This window comes from Asterias amurensis, chromosome 1 (genome assembly GCF_032118995.1).
Source record: "Asterias amurensis chromosome 1, ASM3211899v1".
In the NCBI taxonomy this organism is placed as follows: domain Eukaryota; kingdom Metazoa; phylum Echinodermata; class Asteroidea; order Forcipulatida; family Asteriidae; genus Asterias; species Asterias amurensis.
In genome coordinates, this window is record NC_092648.1 from 7,120,545 (window position 1) to 7,137,533 (window position 16,989).

The window sequence follows — 16,989 nt, forward strand, 5'->3', positions numbered from 1 at the left end:
CTTTTTTCACTGTGATTGTACACATTCTAAATTCAACAAATGTAAACTGACAAATTCTGATAATTTTAAACAGTATTTTATTGTTGAAGTCATTTATTAATGGCAATAACTGCATGGTTATGACTTTGGTTGGTGGCTGGTTGCTGTTGATAGACCCCTTTGATAGACTCTCCTTTGGCTGGGTCCATTGACAATGGCTAGCCACCAAACCGCAAACATCTATAGTAAAAAAATTATTTAACTATTCAAAATTTCTTATATTTAAAATTAATCCCGACTCAAATGATTGAGCCACTCTTTCGCAACAGGACTATGAACATTCTTCTTCGCACGCTCAATGTTGATGGCAACGCAGATTGCGCAATGAGAGCCAACATTGAAAGGGGGGGCCGGGTGCGGGGGGCCAACGAGATACACTTATTAGATAGCACTTATTTTAATCAATGGAACAAGCACCGAGGCTTGATTCTTAGCTCACTTGTTTTGCTTACTTTGCTAAACGTAGAGCCAGACTTGTGAAAATGCAACTTGTCTGGCTCCACAAGTTTAGTGGTAGGAAATTTTAAGGAAACCTTTTGGAGTTTGCACTAACAGTTCCTTATAATGGTTCATTACAATTTTAAAAAACATAATTTGTTTTTTGTCAACGTAATACTTTTTATACATACATGTAGTAGGCAAAACTGCAAAGCAAGATACAATAAAAGTCACATATAAAAGGTTCATCAAAGTACAGTGCCTACTTGCTGAGAAAACAGCAACAAGCTGTTCTGTATTGAACCAATCCAGACACAATGGTGTAAATGACATTATTATGCAGTTATATGAAGGAATCGCTCCAGTCTCTCAAGCAGTTGTAACAATCTGTTGCACACTTGGTGTTTGTAGAAGCTGTTTCCATTAACCAATCGATGAAGAGATCTTTGTCTTTATTCAACACAAGAAACTGCCCCAGGACATTGTACGCCTAAATAGAGAGATTGAAGAAAACAGAACAGAACAGAATCAATGAAAGGTAGTTGTACTGGAAGCTGCATAAATTAACAAAGACAAAAGCTTTTAAAATATAATTATTACTTGTAATAAAGTCACGTTTTTCATGGGAGTTTGAGAGACATTGTAGGGGATTGAAGGGTAGCAGGTATTGGCAGGGTGGAGGGCATTCATCCCATGTGCAAACTGCTTATTTTGCCAAGAGGAGGCACCAGTACCGATGCTGCATGTTTTCTGTACGCCCTAGATTACATGCCATTTTAAGATGGTCTCAGTTGGTGAGAAGTGTGTTCCTTTTGCTTTTTCTTTTCCCATTTTAATAGAGCAATTGTGCTATCAACGCATCACGTGACCTGAGATGGGTATTACACATCAACAAACACGGCGTACTGCATATCAACATGCGTTAAAAAGACATGATAATTGTTGTATTTGTTTGAACAATCTAGTCTTTTCTTTCTCAAAATCACTGAAGAATGTTCTGGAGTTTGTACCATGAGACCTTTTCAAGAAACTCCTCAAATGTTTTCTCTTACAACAAATTTATCAACATTAATTTCATCCAACTGTCATGAGTGCCTTTGAACAATTTTGGTTTATTTTGGCGCTATATAAATTCCCTCTTGATTGATTGATTGGGGGGGGCTAATCATCCTTATTGCAGCTATTTTAGAGCTGAATTGCGAAGGATGCGGCTGCAACGTGTTCGAGAAGCAGGCATGCAAGGGCGCCTTTTGCTGCCAGCCAAATCAACCCATTATGACCAAGGAGCACGGAAAGTGTTTGATTTTTCCCTAGGGAGGAAAACAAGATGGTCTGGAAAACCCTCGTGGCACAGCAGAGAACTCAACTTACATTAGCACTGGCAGGAAATCGAACCGGGGTGGCCTTGGTGAGAGGCGAGCGCTTTATGCACAAGCCAACCATGCCATTGATTGATTGAAGGACCTTGAGGTATATTTCTCAAAATCTTTAAGATCCTCAACAGTAGCAGCAGGTTTTCACACAGTCAATTTTGATAGTGACACCAGCATTGCTATTGCAACAAAGCATATGTGCCAATTCTAGATTACTACAGAACCAGATAGCTAAGATTCATTTTATCAATGGGTGCGTTCGTTTAGCTTCCCCGGGTCGACCCCGGTGTGTGGCGTATTTTTTTTTCCCAGGACGGACGTGTGCAGATAATTACCCACGTTCGTCCTGGAAAAAAAACATGCCACACACGGGGGTCGACCCAGGGAAGCTAAACGAACGCACCCTATGTGTCCCTAAGTCTACTTGCCGCTAAAGCAAAGTCTGATGTCACAAAACTAATCAATACATGGTGATATTAGAAACGCATCTTAATCAACTAAACCTGGACGGAACACTTACAGTAAAGTGTTATTAAAGTCACCTGGAAGTGGTATTTTGTCAAAATAAAGCTTTTGTCACTAAAAAATATGTGTCTTGGTGAGTGGAATCTATGTTATAAAAGCGCTTAAATCGCATGGGCGCCGCCATGTTGTTTTCACGTTAAGTGGTGCCCGCACCCTGCTAAAATGATGCGTCCTGGGGTCAATTTCGGGGTACCCGTGGGTTGGGGATATGTGTTGTTTGTGACATCACAGTCAAAGCGCGAGCGTGTATAATTTGTGATTGAGTGCAGGCGTCCTTTGTGATGTCACAGTCACAGCGCGAGCGTCCAGTAACTTCGCGCGTACAGTAAAGAACAATGCATGGGATTGAGGCACGACGACAGGACGAAGGCTGGTGGTGGGGGGGGGGTTATTAGAGCACGTTGTGGGACAGGGAGAAGGAAGGGGCACACAGTGTGGTACGTTTTTTGGAAGGGGCGGGGGAACGACCAAAAAAGAAGGGAACATATTAAAAGGGCTGGGAAAATTATACGGAAAGGGAAAAAGAAAAAGGGACTAATGATGACATTGGACAGGGGAAAATAAATTGGACAGAGGAAAATACACGAAACGGAGAACCACCTGATTGGCGGGACCCGCACGGAATGGGCAAAGTTATGGGCCGGCAAAAAGTGCAAAGAACAATTCACGGGAATGCACTGTAGTGCTTACAATACATCAGCGTTTGGTTGTCCACAAAAGTGTGTCGGCAATGTCAAGCCTTGGCATGATCACAAGAAGGCCACCATTGTGTGCTTAAAATCCTTCCCTTTCACCATTCAAACTGATGCAGAGCAGGGCTGTATGTCATTGCTCCTCTCTCTTTACTCGACCACCATTCTTTCTCTCAGCAGCAACAATCTTCAACCTAAGATAACCATCAATGTCTGTATGAATGACAAACATTTCAATCTTACCCGCCTGCATCACTTTGTCTGCAGTAAACCTCTTCCGAGTATGCGGATGATTGCGCTATAGTTGCACACACTGAGGCTGGTCTATAATCCACTCTGAATCTATACTCACATGCAAACAAAACATTAGGGGCTGTCTCTCAACATAAACAAGCTACTACATGTAGGTGCTCAATCAACCTGCTGCTGGCCACCTCTCACATGCGCCTAAGATGTTCACCGGTAGACAGGAACAGGAAAGTGTGGAGCACTTAACCAGTCACCTGTCTCAGAAGGCCAACATTTAATGTGCAAGCTATGGAAGACGAAGATGTGCTTAATAATCATAATCCATTCAGTGTTGTAGTTATCCCTAGGCTTTCAACTAATGGCTCTAGTGTTAAACAATGATGATCTCTGAACTCTAAGCAGTCATTGGAACAATAACATTCCTGTAATCTTTCTCATCTCCCTGGGCTGCCATGGAGCTCCAAAAGCAACTTTCAAACACAATATCAACCTACACCTGGGCGGAAAAAAGGAAGAAGGAACAAATTCCAAAATCATATGCTGACACAGCTCTAACCAATTTCAATGTGACAACGAGAGAAACTCGGCAAAACCAATACAAATATCTTGACATTAAGCAGATGGCAAACCGTGCAGGCTTATTTGGACTGTGCACTTTGTTCTCTATAAAGTATTAAAAATGCCTCTGAAGAAAAGACTTGATGATAAGCCATTGATCCATGGACTAGGGGTGCCAGACACACATTTTCTTCACATAGACCTACCAGTGTTACGAACATTGGGCCGAATAAATAAAAACTAGCATTTGCTCTTACTAGCCTTTTACTTAAATCCTTATAAATAAAAGCCTTAATATCGCTAGTAATTGGTCGAACTAGTTGGTAAAAGCAATGCTTGACGGACTCTTCTTATTGAGATGTAAATAAAACCGACATTTTACTATTACCTGTATAGTTTCACAAGATACTAGACCGTATAAAGGCCAGCATTAACAAATTTTGATAAGTTTAAGATCAGGCATGAGAATTTGCCCAAATCTCTATAAATAACCTTTTACTGGAAAAACACCATTTACTTGAACGGATTAGTAAATGGTCAGAGAAAAGCACAATAGCGGGGTATTCAGGAGTATAACAATAGAGGCATGGACTCGCTGATCAATAGCGATTAACTGAAATGCAGGCGGGGCAGTTTCCACTTAGTCAAATTTTTGGTTGCGGCAGTGGCTATGATGAGGAAACAGCCAGCCTCTCCACGCCAGAGCTCCAGAGATTGGTACTTTTAGAGCAATTAAAGTACACAACAAATTTATAAGTAACATTTATAGTTGGATCATTGGGCCAAGGGAAAAATAACCCTTTAATACTGACCCGATACCGAGCCATAAATGCAACATTGTTGTTCAAGTAAAATCTTAAGCTCCTCATACAGTAGCTTGTAAAAATACAAGTTATTGCTACAGTATGTTAGTAAAATGTCGTTTTTATTTATATGTCTATAAGTGAAAGGTAATCCCGCGAGCAAAATGTTCATGCCTGATCTTTTACTTTTCAGTCTTCTTGCTAATGCTGGACCTTTAACTTGATAAGTAATTGCTAGTTTTTATTTATTCAGCCCATTGTCTTGGCTGATGAGAAGCAAGACAAGTATGACAGAGAATCAGAGATGACAGACAGTTCCATGCAGATGAATTGCTGCTCCCAATAAGCCACAGACAATGGGTCGACCACTGGTGCACAAAAGTTGCTACCTCTGACCAGATATTAGGTTGCCACTGAGAGTTACCAAGCTTTATAATCGTTATTGTTTGAAGCCCTTCTATGCTTCAGTGTATAGGCCCTATCTATTTAGCTTTTGCACATTTTTCTGCAATAAAGTAAGCACAAAACTTTTGTTTTAAACTTTATTACACATTAGGCCTGGGCGAATTATTTGAATATCCGGTTAATGGCGAATAGGTTTTCCTATCCATAACCGCGAATGCCTTTTTTTTCTTAACCGGATATCCGCATAGGGTGCGAATACCTATTTATAAACCGGATAGTTCTGTAATTACAACCAAGTAACCAGATATTCTTTTAATATCCGAATAGCCGCGGACGTCGGGCGACAACTGATAGGAATGTTTTGTCTGAATCCTTATGAAACTTCTATTAAGACAGCATAAATTAAGTACTCAACTATGCTCACCTCCGTGAGGAGTTAAAACAATGACATTTCTGATGTACCGTATTTTCCTGCGGATAAGACGCGTCTTATCTGACTTATTAGACCCCAAAAACATCGATGCGTCTTATCTTTCGGTGCGCCTTGTCTGCCGACGATTGATTTTTTTTAATGATCACTGCGTGAAACAAAAAATACCTTCATGTCCAGTTCAAATCAACGATCTTTGTGTGAAGAATCTTTACTCAATAATGCGGTCGAACAAGGCTATTCAGACACTGTGACCGTATTTTCGTTCGAACAATGCCGCAATCCCCCAGACGGTCCAATTATTCCAACAATGCTGCAACGTGTTTATTCCCCATGACCGTGCTTTCATTCCATTAATGCCGCAATGCGTCTAGCTTTCGGTCCAACGGACGTCGGCAGTGTACAAACGTTTTTCTGTGTGGCCGGGTATTCGTTCCGAAAACGATTGACAGTCAATAACTTCATACAAACGTCATTCACCCAACCGCTATTGTGTGGTAAACTTTGAGGGTTTATTTTATTTTATTGCTTCAAAACTTCGGGTAGGAACGGTTGTTAAAATCATGGTTGCCCTTGCATGAAACTTGCCTGTAAAATCAACGATGTCCAAGTTCAGACTCGAAAATCTCTCAAAACGACACAGAAAATTAGCCCCAAAACGCAACCGTTCCGAGGTCTGTAAATTTAATCACGCAACACAAAAGCAGATATCACGCCTATAGTCGTTGTTACTGCGAGTGTGACAATAAATACAAGAAACATTGAACGCTAGAGGGCGTTTTGAAACATTGTAATAGACCTTTTCGCAAATATCGGGGCGCGCGCGTAAAGCTTGGAATTAGGTGCATTGTGGTCTAGCTGGTAGCAAAATTTGATTCATATCTATCCCACAATGCACCTCATTCAACAGTCTGCGCTTGCGCATTGGTATTTGCGATAAGGTCTATAGCGTGGGGTTAAACGCCCTCTATTGGTAAAAAATACGTGAACCAGCAATAAACGCATTGAGACAAGACTCGACGTGTCTGGGCTAGACTGCGCCCCTGTCTTTATCCGGAAGGTCCCTGCCGCTAGATCCAGTGATTCCCTTTGGATACAATGAACGTGCAGCGATATAGATGCCCAATAGTCACTGCTCTCAAGTCCGCAATGGAATTTGACTGCATTATGTTGGCTATGTCTGGGCATGCTTGGGATCCGCACAGTCACGTGGGAATTTAGGCGCATTTCCAGGCAGCGCAAATGCGACGGCTTAGCGCAACCCGTCGGCGAACATCGTTCAATACGGTGCCCACGTGGTCTCCAACATCTGTTGTGCAGTTTCGAGATTGAGCAGCGCAATCCACTGTGTACATGTGCATATTAATGTGCATGCAGCGACATCCCAGCCGGAGGATACATTACTACACCCACACGCTACGTCCGTCTGTCGTTGCAATGTATGTTTATCAGCAAGGACCCTCGTAGTTTGTGGGGACGTCGGATGGATGTGTCCAGGGAGGCATTGTGTTCATGTTGTTAATAAAATTAACTTCAGACAGTGCGTGGACCATGGTTTCTGCCCGCTGATTGGGCCGAACTTTATGTTGTTTACAATATACAACGTTGGCTGATAGGATAAAGGTCGGTATACGTAGGTTCTCAAAAGCCCTTTTCACACGAGAGCCGAAGACCAACGTCCCTTGTTGTGGGCGCCAGTCGTCTGTCACAAAGGTTGTTTGCGATTTCATGACCAACATTCACACGACCACGCACATTGCGTTCCCGACGTCCCTTGTTTATGCGAGATCGCATTGTGGGTTGTTTATCAGTTCGCTGGTGCTCTGTCAGTGTCCCGTGCAATGTCATGTGTTTGCTTTAGGTTACCATCGATCATTTTTTGGCGCAGCAATGTGTTTTCCAGGCATAAGAATCTTCCGGATTTTTCACCTTAAAATAATGTGTTCTCCGAGTTCATTCAGTGTAAATTTAAATTAAAAAACGAGAGATAAGCGAGAGGGTTTGCGTCCACACCACTATTTTTTGCGTGCGTTAAAAGACGCTCAGAGTGTTTCTCGATCGGATTCAACCCTTGCTAGATGTTGACGTCGGCAGAGTATGCATGTGTGGAGAATTTGCGGCGAAATACATGTACTTCAATTGTACAGCGATTGATCACAACCAAATTCTTACTACCTCCTGTAATAGAGTAAGGAAAAGTCCTACTTGTGTTTTGTATGTGCAGTGCGCGCGATGTGTATGCTTTCGTTGAACATCAAAAGGACTGACTGTCAAGTCTATCTGCACACGTGTGTTTACAGATTTTCTTTCCCGTTTTTGATGCAATCAAAATGACACTGGGTAGTCGTTACATGTTTTGCAACGTCAAGCCGTTTGGATATCAAAGAAATTGACAAAATGATAACAAATAAACGATTTCTCAGCGTCCCGACTCCAAAGATGAATGTATCCGAAAGCATTTTATTTGAAATTGCAAGCGGAAAGGCCAGATTCAAGGCTTTCTTGATCGGAAGCTTCTTGGTCATAGAAACAAATTTTGACTTTGAGGAAAGCATAAAATAAACTAATTTTCAATTTGTGCTGCCGACACCATTTTGTTGGATGTGGAATATACGAACTTTCTCCATCAGGTAATGACGTGTACTGCTTAAAAGTTTGTGCGTAAAGAAACCCCATGGTTTGTGCATGCATGATCGTTGTGCGATCACCGAGGACCTTTGTAATCTACTGTGTGTCGTTTCACACGAGTGACTCGGCGATTCTAAACAGGGTTGCGATTTTTTGGAGGAGGTCTTGATCCCGGTTGTTTATTACGCGGGTCCCTGGCGATTTCATCACTCGGATTCATTTCACACGACGCAAATTTGTGATTATATAACGGGAATGCGATTTCGTTCCCAACGACCATGGTTTAGAAAGCTCGTGTGAAACGGGCTAAAGGCAACAAATTACGTCTTTGTGTCAATGTACCGACAACGGGTGGCGCCAGGTGTTCTTTTGTTTGCGGTTAAACGTGCGCCTTGTGCGGTGGTGCGCCTTGTCTGCTGACGTTTTAATTTTTTTTTGTCATTTTAGCGTCCTGCGCCTTGTCCGCCGAGCGTCTTATCCGCAGGAAAATACGGTAATTTGTTCAAAGATTACGAAAGTTTTCCTTCACGTAGAGTCAATCAAGATCAAAAGAAAAAGCAAATCGCCATCTTTAAATTAGATCCGGTTATTTTTATGAATGAGCTGAGTGACACTGTCTAAAACTAATATCAATCTGCCCATACGATCTCATTCACAAACAAACAGCGCCCTCTAGCAGCAAAAAAAAAATACTTTTTTTATATATTTTTTTAAAATAGCGCCCTCTAGCGGCAAAAAAAATATTTGAATATCCGGTTAATTTCGGATAGTTGACCAGCAGTATCCGAATATCAAAATTTCACTATTCGCCCAGCTCTAGTACACAAACAGCTCACCGGCAGCTGCCCTGCCTACTATTCCACATGTAAGACACTCTGAGCTGTTTGTTGTGGTTTCTGCAGACCGTATTGTTCCTACCATCATACGTGCAATGTACACGTACACAGTAATGGCAACATCATTCAAAAGATAAATTCAATAAACTCAACTTGTAACACAGAAAACGAATCACAATCAAAGTTATCTTAGGATTTCTAGGTTGGACCAAAAATCTTGTGAATTTCCTTAGCACAGTGAGAAGTGAATCATCATCGTATTGCGAGATTGCTAAAAGATCAAATCTGTTAACTGCAATTAGGAAATTTAAGGAGATCCAAGAAAAAATCCAGATATCAAAGATATCTTGAATCACTACCCCGGATACAAAAGATATACATATATATTTCAGTGTTTACCTTTTCAAAGCCTTCTGCTCGTAACCTTTCTCCATATTTGGGTCCAATACCTCCCAGTTCTGTCACTAACTTGTCTCCCATTGGCTCACTCACAAACTGCTTGTGCTTCTTAGTGGTTGTCTGTGCTCCATCAGCCATAATTTTAGCAAGTCACCTAAATATAATGTGTAAATATCACGAATAAACGTTTACACATAAATTTAACCATTTCTTGTCCCTGATGCAGGTGATTAACTTACATTCACAAATACCTCAGACAGTTTCGCTATTCCTATTGATGGAGAGCGCGTCACGTGGGTGTGTATAGACCTTTGTTTATGACCAGTAAAAAGTGTTGAAACATGGGCGTGACACATAAGCTTGCACCTGTTGTTATAAGACAGTTACTTCATTCCCATTGGTCGAGAGCAACGGCTGAAACAGTTGTGGCACATCACGCAATACGCGCGACGCGCACAACATTCCCTTATAAGGAGTTGTTTACCCGAGGGCCTTGACTGGGCCTTACCATTTCATAGCTGGAGGGTAGTTGTGTTGAAAGAAATCATTGAACAATTATAATTTTTGCATTTATTTTACTTTTTGACCAAAAAGTGTTGATGTTTTTTGACCGAAAAGGTATTTATGAATGGGAATCAAAGTGTGTTGAATCTGTTTTCAACTAGTGGTTTAAACCCGCCGAGGCCTGGTTCTTGATAATTTACCTCGGTCTTGGTAAAAACCAGTCCTCGTTGGGATTAAACCACTAGTTGAAAACCTCTTCAACACACATTGATTCCCTTGTACTTTGTACTAGTGGTGGTGCAGTGCAGGTGACATTATACAATTATTGCACGCTGCGACAGGGTCCATGGCGTTTTGTACAACTGAGGAGGAAAATGGCACCCGAGGTGAAGCCGAGGGTGACATTTTCCCACTGAGGGTGAACAAAACCCATGCATTCGTCACAGCGTGCAACAATTAATTTGTTATACCTTGGTAACATTATTATTTTTCTTCTTTAAGTTCTGTTGTCATCTTCAAATATGACAGAGTATGCAGCATAGCAGACGAAAAGTTGTTCAAATAAAACAGTTCTCCACTGTTCCCGCGACCTGCGGGTGTTTCGTACACAGCGATGGATCATCAATTTGACCAGTTAACAAAAATCATGTTATTCTCTGCGCTGTGCAGCCATGGTACATTATAAAACAATTGTTGCACGCTGTGATGGGGTCCATGGCCTTTTGTACACATGGGGGGGGGGGGAGAATGGCACACGAGGAGAAGCCGAGGGTGCCATTTACCCAAGAGGGGGCGGCGAGGGTGTACAAAATCCATGAACCCCAAATCAGTGTGCAACAACTGTTTTGTTATACCTTGGTAACATGATTATTCCTCTTCTCAAAGTTATGTTGTCATCAAACATTATAACGACGGAGTATGCATAGTTTAATCGGCGAACAGTTGTTCAAATAAGAAACCTATCTTCACTGTTCCCTCGAACCCGTGGTCATTTCATACTAAGCGCTGGAAATCGACCAACGTTGGGAACGTTCACGTTGATGTGCACCGATTAACATCACTCATGTTACCCGCCGCGCTGTGCAGCCATGATCCATGTGTATTTGTTGTACGGCACGTGATTGGTTCTCGACCAAACAAACTTCACAGTATCTTACCGAGGTATAACAAGCAATTTTGTATCGTGTTTGGTTCTCGACCAATGAAACTTCACAAATTGTAACCGAGGTATAACAAACATGGGTGGTACCACCAACCGCAGTATGGCTGGTGAAGGAGTCCGATTCCCTGATGTGTTGTCTACAGTGAGGCATTTGGAGATGTTGGAACACCTGAAAGTTCCCTGTGGTAAAGGGGGGATTAACATTATCATTAATGGGAGGGACTTCTGCTCGGACAATAAGATCCCTGAGACCTGTACAGTAGTTGAAGCCGATCTGATGTGTGAAGAATATGATGGTTAGAAATGGTAATTTTATGAATACGAGGAGGTGAGGGGTGGAAAGTGACAACAAAAGGAACTTTCCCCTTTGAACTCTGTTGTTGCTTGGGTCCTATGGAAAGTACTGACTTGACTTTCTGGATTGCTTGATGGACTGCTAGGGAGCTACATGTACACTTATTTGACCCACTGGAAACAAGGGGTGCATTCCACTTGGGCAAACGTTGTGCCAACGCTTGCGCACAGTCACCAACAACTTAGAGTGGAATGAGTTGTGCGCCACCACTGTTGGCCATCATTGCCGACCTTAGGCGAGTGGTTTTTAAAATGTCATGTACATAATTACAGTGTGTTTTCAGTAGTTGATAATGCAGATTTGAAATAAACAAAGTTAAATAGTTGATGTTTTGATGTACAAAAGTACAGTTAAAAACAATATTTAAAAAAAAACCTATGTTAACGTACGGTGACGCCATCTTCATTTCAGGGCGCTGCCATATTGACATCATGAAGTTTGCACGAGCAGTTTGCTTTACGCTTGGGCGAGTGGAATGCACCCAAGGTGTTTCTTTAACTTGGTGAATCCTAACATGCATAAAATGGCAAACCTGCGAAAATTTTGGATCAATTGCCTATTGGTCATCGAATTTGCAAGAGAATAATAAAAGAAAAACACCCTGTTGCATTACTGTACACTGTACTTTGTGTGCTTTCAAATGCATGATAAAAGGCTTCAGCTGAAGTTCTTTATTTACGTGAGAGATGACCTCTTTCTCAAAAACTGTGATACTTCAGAGGGAGCCGTTTCTCACAGTGTTTGACTTCTCAGCAGCTCTCCTTTGCTCATTAACAAATAAGTTTTTTATGGCAACAATTATTTTGAGTAATTACCAATAGTGTCCAGTGGCATTAATAAGTTCCTGTGGGTGGTGGATAAAATCAGGGTTCCAAAGTCGGAATCATTTAAACAGATTCTAAGTTATTGACAAACACAGGTACTCAGAGTAGATCAAGTAAAGGGCTGTAGGCTACTTGTACTAGCTAGTACTACTAGTTTTTAAAATATTTTTAAATTTATCTTAATAAGGGAATCAATGTTTGGTGGTGAGGTTTTCAACTAGTGGTTTAATCCCAACGAGGCCTGGTTCTTGATAATTTACCGAGACGAAGTCGAGGTAAATTATAAAGAACCAGGCCTCGGCGGGTTTAAACCACTAGTTGAAACCCGATTCAACACACTTTGATTCCCATTCATAAATACCTTTTCGGTCAAAAACATTATCACTTGTTGGTCAAAAAGTATAACAAATGTAAAAATTTGTTAAATGATTAGATTCAACACAACACCCCTCCAGCTATGAAATGGTAGAGCCCTCCGCTGCCCTTGCGTAAACAATTCCTTATAAGGGAATGCTGTGGGCGTCGCGCATAATGCGTGATGTGGCACAACTGTTTCAGCCGTTGCTCTCGACCAATAGGAATGAAGAAACTGTCTTATAAGAACAGGTGCAAGGTCGCGTGTTACGTCCATGAATTAACACTTTTTACCAGTCATTAACAAAAGGTTTATGCACACCCACGCGATGCGCTCTCCACCAATAGGAGTAGAGAAACTGTCTGGGGTATTTATGAAGTTTAGTTTAAAGAACTGGTACAGCGCCCCAGTACATATCGTGCCTGCATGCAGGTAACGTCCGTCGATGTCGCTTTTTTCCCATAACCGATATATCGAAAATTTAATATCGAGTATACTCGATATATCGAGTATTTCCCGCACGCAAGATGGAAGCCTAAAAACAGCACTTGGTATACTCATGGAGGTAGATATATATATACCGTAGACTGACAGTTTAATAGGGTTACATAACGACCTGTTTTTGTCTGATCCCCCGAACTTATTTGTAGTTCAAACGATTTCAAATTGCGTAGTCCCGCCCCGATTATTTCTGGTTTTACAACAAAGTATGATCGCCGCTACCGCTGGCTTGGCCAATTGGTGAACGTCACCACAATTCTCGATTCGTGATTGGCCATAATTGGCCGTCTCAAAATGACACAGAGCCTTTGTGAGTTGCGTGATTCGCCAACATTAAGGTGTCAGTTGCCGATGCATTGACGTAGAAGTGTCAATCAAGTCTCAAATCATCATGAATTAAACATCAGCTTGTTGATTCAATTATCACTGTTTATTTATACGCTTTATTATAAATATTAAGAAAAAAAATATTTAAAAAATAAATAAAAATCAGATTTGAAAGCCAGTAATTATTCACACTTTTTATTAATTTTTTTATTTTTTATATTTTTTGCAAGTTACCATGGTAATTTTTAAAATTTAATAACAATTTTTTTTTTAATTAAATGAAGACAAATGCTGGCTATAGAGTCATACACAGAGGCTCAAAGAACACTTGTAGTCACTGCAGATGTTTCTTCCATGTATGGCTTCACCGGGAAACCATACTTTCTCGTTTGCCGTGAAAACAGGAAAAACTCAAAACAAATGGGGCTAGCTGAAGTCATCCAAGATCGGTGTGTGGTGTGAACATTTCAATGTCCATCAAGTTGTAATATATGTTTGCATACTTCATATTAACAAAAGAAGATAATTAGGGCATCTGTTGATATAAAATATGGCATCATTATTTGTTTCCAAATCTAAAGAAAAAGGCATAATACCGTGAAAACTGGTCAGTGGAGGATATTATAGGCCTATGCTATGGCGTTTTTAAGCCTCTTTATTTTTTTCAAGAATGCTCAGCTAAATATTCAGTCACATGATTTGGTCATCATGAATTGTGAATTGAAATAGTGTTTGATGAAACTTTTTCGGTTGGCAAATATTTTTATATGGCCTCAACATTATGACATATTTTTGTACCTTTCAGAAATGCCTAATAAAATACCAAACCTTTTTCATTACAAGTGCAAATAACCAGTGGAGCCTTACGTGTTTCTTAGTTTTGGTCAAGGGAGAGGAGACACTTTGCTTGGGAAATAAAACCACACAATTTTTATCTAGGGACTGTTTACATTGCGCACAGAGAGGTAAAATATTTGCCACGATTTTAGGGACACCTCGAAAACAGGACCTCCTTTTACGATACTACCACAGTACAGGGAGTAAAAGCTAAACTCAACTGGGATGATCGAATTCACTTCAAACTAACTCTACTTTAAAGGAACACGTTGCCTTGGATCGGTCGAGTTGGTCTTTGAAAAGCGTTTGTAACCGTTTTTTATAAAATGCATATGGGTAGAAAGATGTTGTGAAAGTAGAATACAATGATCCACACAAACATGCCTCGAAATTGCGTGGTTTTCCTTTTACCTCGTCGACTAACACGTCGGCCATTTATGGGGGTCAAAATTTTGACTCCCATAAATGGCCGACCATGTTAGTTCGCACAGTAGAAGGAAAACCACGCAATTTCGAGGCAAACTTGTGTGGATCATTGTATTCTACTTTTAAAACATTTTTCCAACCATATGCATTTTATAAAAAACGGTTACAAATGCTTTTGTTTTGACCAACTCGTCCGATCCAAGGCAACGTGTTCCTTTAACAACACATTTTTTACATACGCAACAATGTAAACTTACCACAGAATGCAACAGAAAAGAAGAAAAAAACGTTTGACTCAAACACTGAGTGCCAGTTGTTTCAGACGAATGCACAACGCAGGGCGTTCAGTGTTTCTTGAGAATGTTGCGGTAGGGAATCTCTGAAATGGCCGTTTAGAAATTCGCGCAAGCCAATTTAGAAATATGCGCGCGCGGTGTTTAAAGAGGCTACCCTCTGCGCAAAAAAAAAAAAAATCACGCAAAGAATCAGAGATTGCGACGCTAAGAAATCGCATACCGCGCGAATGTCAAATGGCTATTTCCGAAGATTGCGCTCAATCAAATACAAGGTATTCCCCGCCACTTTCTTCGATAGCCTTTAGCCAAGACGCTGGACGGAGTCGTATACACAATACGAGGGCAGTGTCGCGGGGGCCGGGGTGGGGGGCGGGGGGGGGGTGAGAAAGCACATCAAACGAAAAACTTTATTGTTGTTTCTGAAACCAATTTGCTTTAAAATTGTATTTAATGACAACAGATAAAAACACAGAAAATGACAGCTCGTTGTGCAGTAGACCCAGTGACTGGGCGCTAGTAACTGTCTAAATCTCTACTTGCTTTGTGACAGTGGTTATTCTTAAAAATGGGAAGGTGCTAGCCCACCTTGTTGAGCTGTAATGGCTCCGCTTTTAACATCGGTCTGGCGACAGTGATGAGACCGATGTTAAAAGCGGAGCCATTTACAGCTCAACAAGGTCGGCTAGGAAGGTGCAAGACCGCCGCACTAATGCAGTGTCCTCACTGAAGCAAAACACAGCATTGAAGTTATAATGATCATCAAACACCAGCTGAGATGGAGTGGCCAGTGCGTCCGCCGGATGCCTCGAGTCCGAAAAAAGTGTTCGGTTGACATGTGTTTTCAGTAGGATAACAGGAAAATTGTTCACAATCAAAAACTGAATGTGTTTTTTTCAAATCATCTATCCAATTTTTTAACAATAACACTTACACTTCATGGTGTGTTGAAAATTTTTAAGTTTTGGTTTTACGTTCCCAAAGCAAATAGTAACCACCTCACGTGATCCATCTAGTGACTGAAACAGAATGAAACTCAATCTCAGCATGATTAAGCCTGATAAAAATACAGACCGTGAGTAAAACTGTATAGCTTCTGCAACCGGTGCAGCTTTGCACAATCTCGCGGTAAACGGTAATCAAAGTTGGGGGTTCGAAAACATATGAGAGTCGTCATGACGAATACCGGACACTTCGGCACCTCGCAAAGTCGGCACATGCAAAGTCGGCACCTTGCAAACTCGGCACCTTGCACACTCGGCACCCACTCGGCACCAAGAATGTCGGCACCAAACAAACTCGGCACCGGCCTTTTTTTGACTAACAAACTCGGCACCAAGCGAAAAATTAATATCACCTCGAAGAGTCAAGCATGGTTACCAATAAACTAACGTGCGTGTACTTACACAATAAAAAATGGTTTGGTAGTTTTAATAGTAGCTTTGTAAACAATGTTAAATCACTAATTCTATGGTGATGAAAATTCCGAACTATCGAGAACATTAATTTGGGCCCCCGGAAGTTTACCGTCCGGCCCGCATGTGCCCGTGGTTTAGTCAACAAGTAGGCCGCATGTCGGTGAAAGTGCGGTGCCATTTTCTTATGATTTTGGCTCTGAACATATTTAATAAGGGTTTGTTTAGTTAGGTTAATAATTTTCAATGGATTTTTGCTTCTTAACAGAGCGTGATTTAAAGGCACTGGCCGGATAATTTCCCGAGGGCTCCGTTTTGTGCGTGATATGGACGGCACGCACACGCCTGATCGCTCAAGTGGTGTGCACACCCCTTCCAGTGCAATTGTTTTTGTTTGTTTTTACGATAATCATATTCCAGTAATATTTGCAAGGTTTTATAACAGAATCAAGCTTTTTATGGGACTATGATGGTGGGACTGATATAATAAACACCACACAGTGTAAAAATCGAACTTTTTCAACTATGTGCCGAGGTTGTATCATGTGCCGAGTTTGTGGGTGCCGAGTTTGCAAGGTGCCGAGGTTGTGGGTGCCGAGTTTGCAAGGTGCCGAC

General features: G+C 41.3%; 1 protein-coding gene across 1 annotated transcript; it reads right to left on the minus strand.

Moving 5' to 3' along the window:
- Positions 1–60: 60 nt before the first annotated feature.
- On the minus strand, positions 61–15,063 carry LOC139944377 (barrier-to-autointegration factor-like). The gene is made up of 3 exons (XM_071941384.1): positions 14,924–15,063; positions 9,376–9,529; positions 61–967 (listed from the first exon to the last, which is right to left on the minus strand). Exons 2-3 carry the CDS (start codon positions 9,511–9,513, stop codon positions 821–823), a joined length of 285 nt encoding a protein of 94 aa, XP_071797485.1. The 5' UTR covers positions 9,514–9,529; positions 14,924–15,063; the 3' UTR covers positions 61–820.
- Between the last annotated feature and the right edge of the window lie 1,926 nt (positions 15,064–16,989).

Bases quoted from the DNA above. Each gene is read 5' to 3' on its own strand.
- LOC139944377 (XM_071941384.1), bottom strand. From the start codon at position 9,513: ATGGCTGATGGAGCACAGACAACCACTAAGAAGCACAAGCAGTTTGTG. The intron at 968-9,375 runs GTAAACACTGAA...CTCTCTATTTAG, and splicing joins GAGCAGAAGGCTTTGAAAAG to GCGTACAATGTCCTGGGGCA.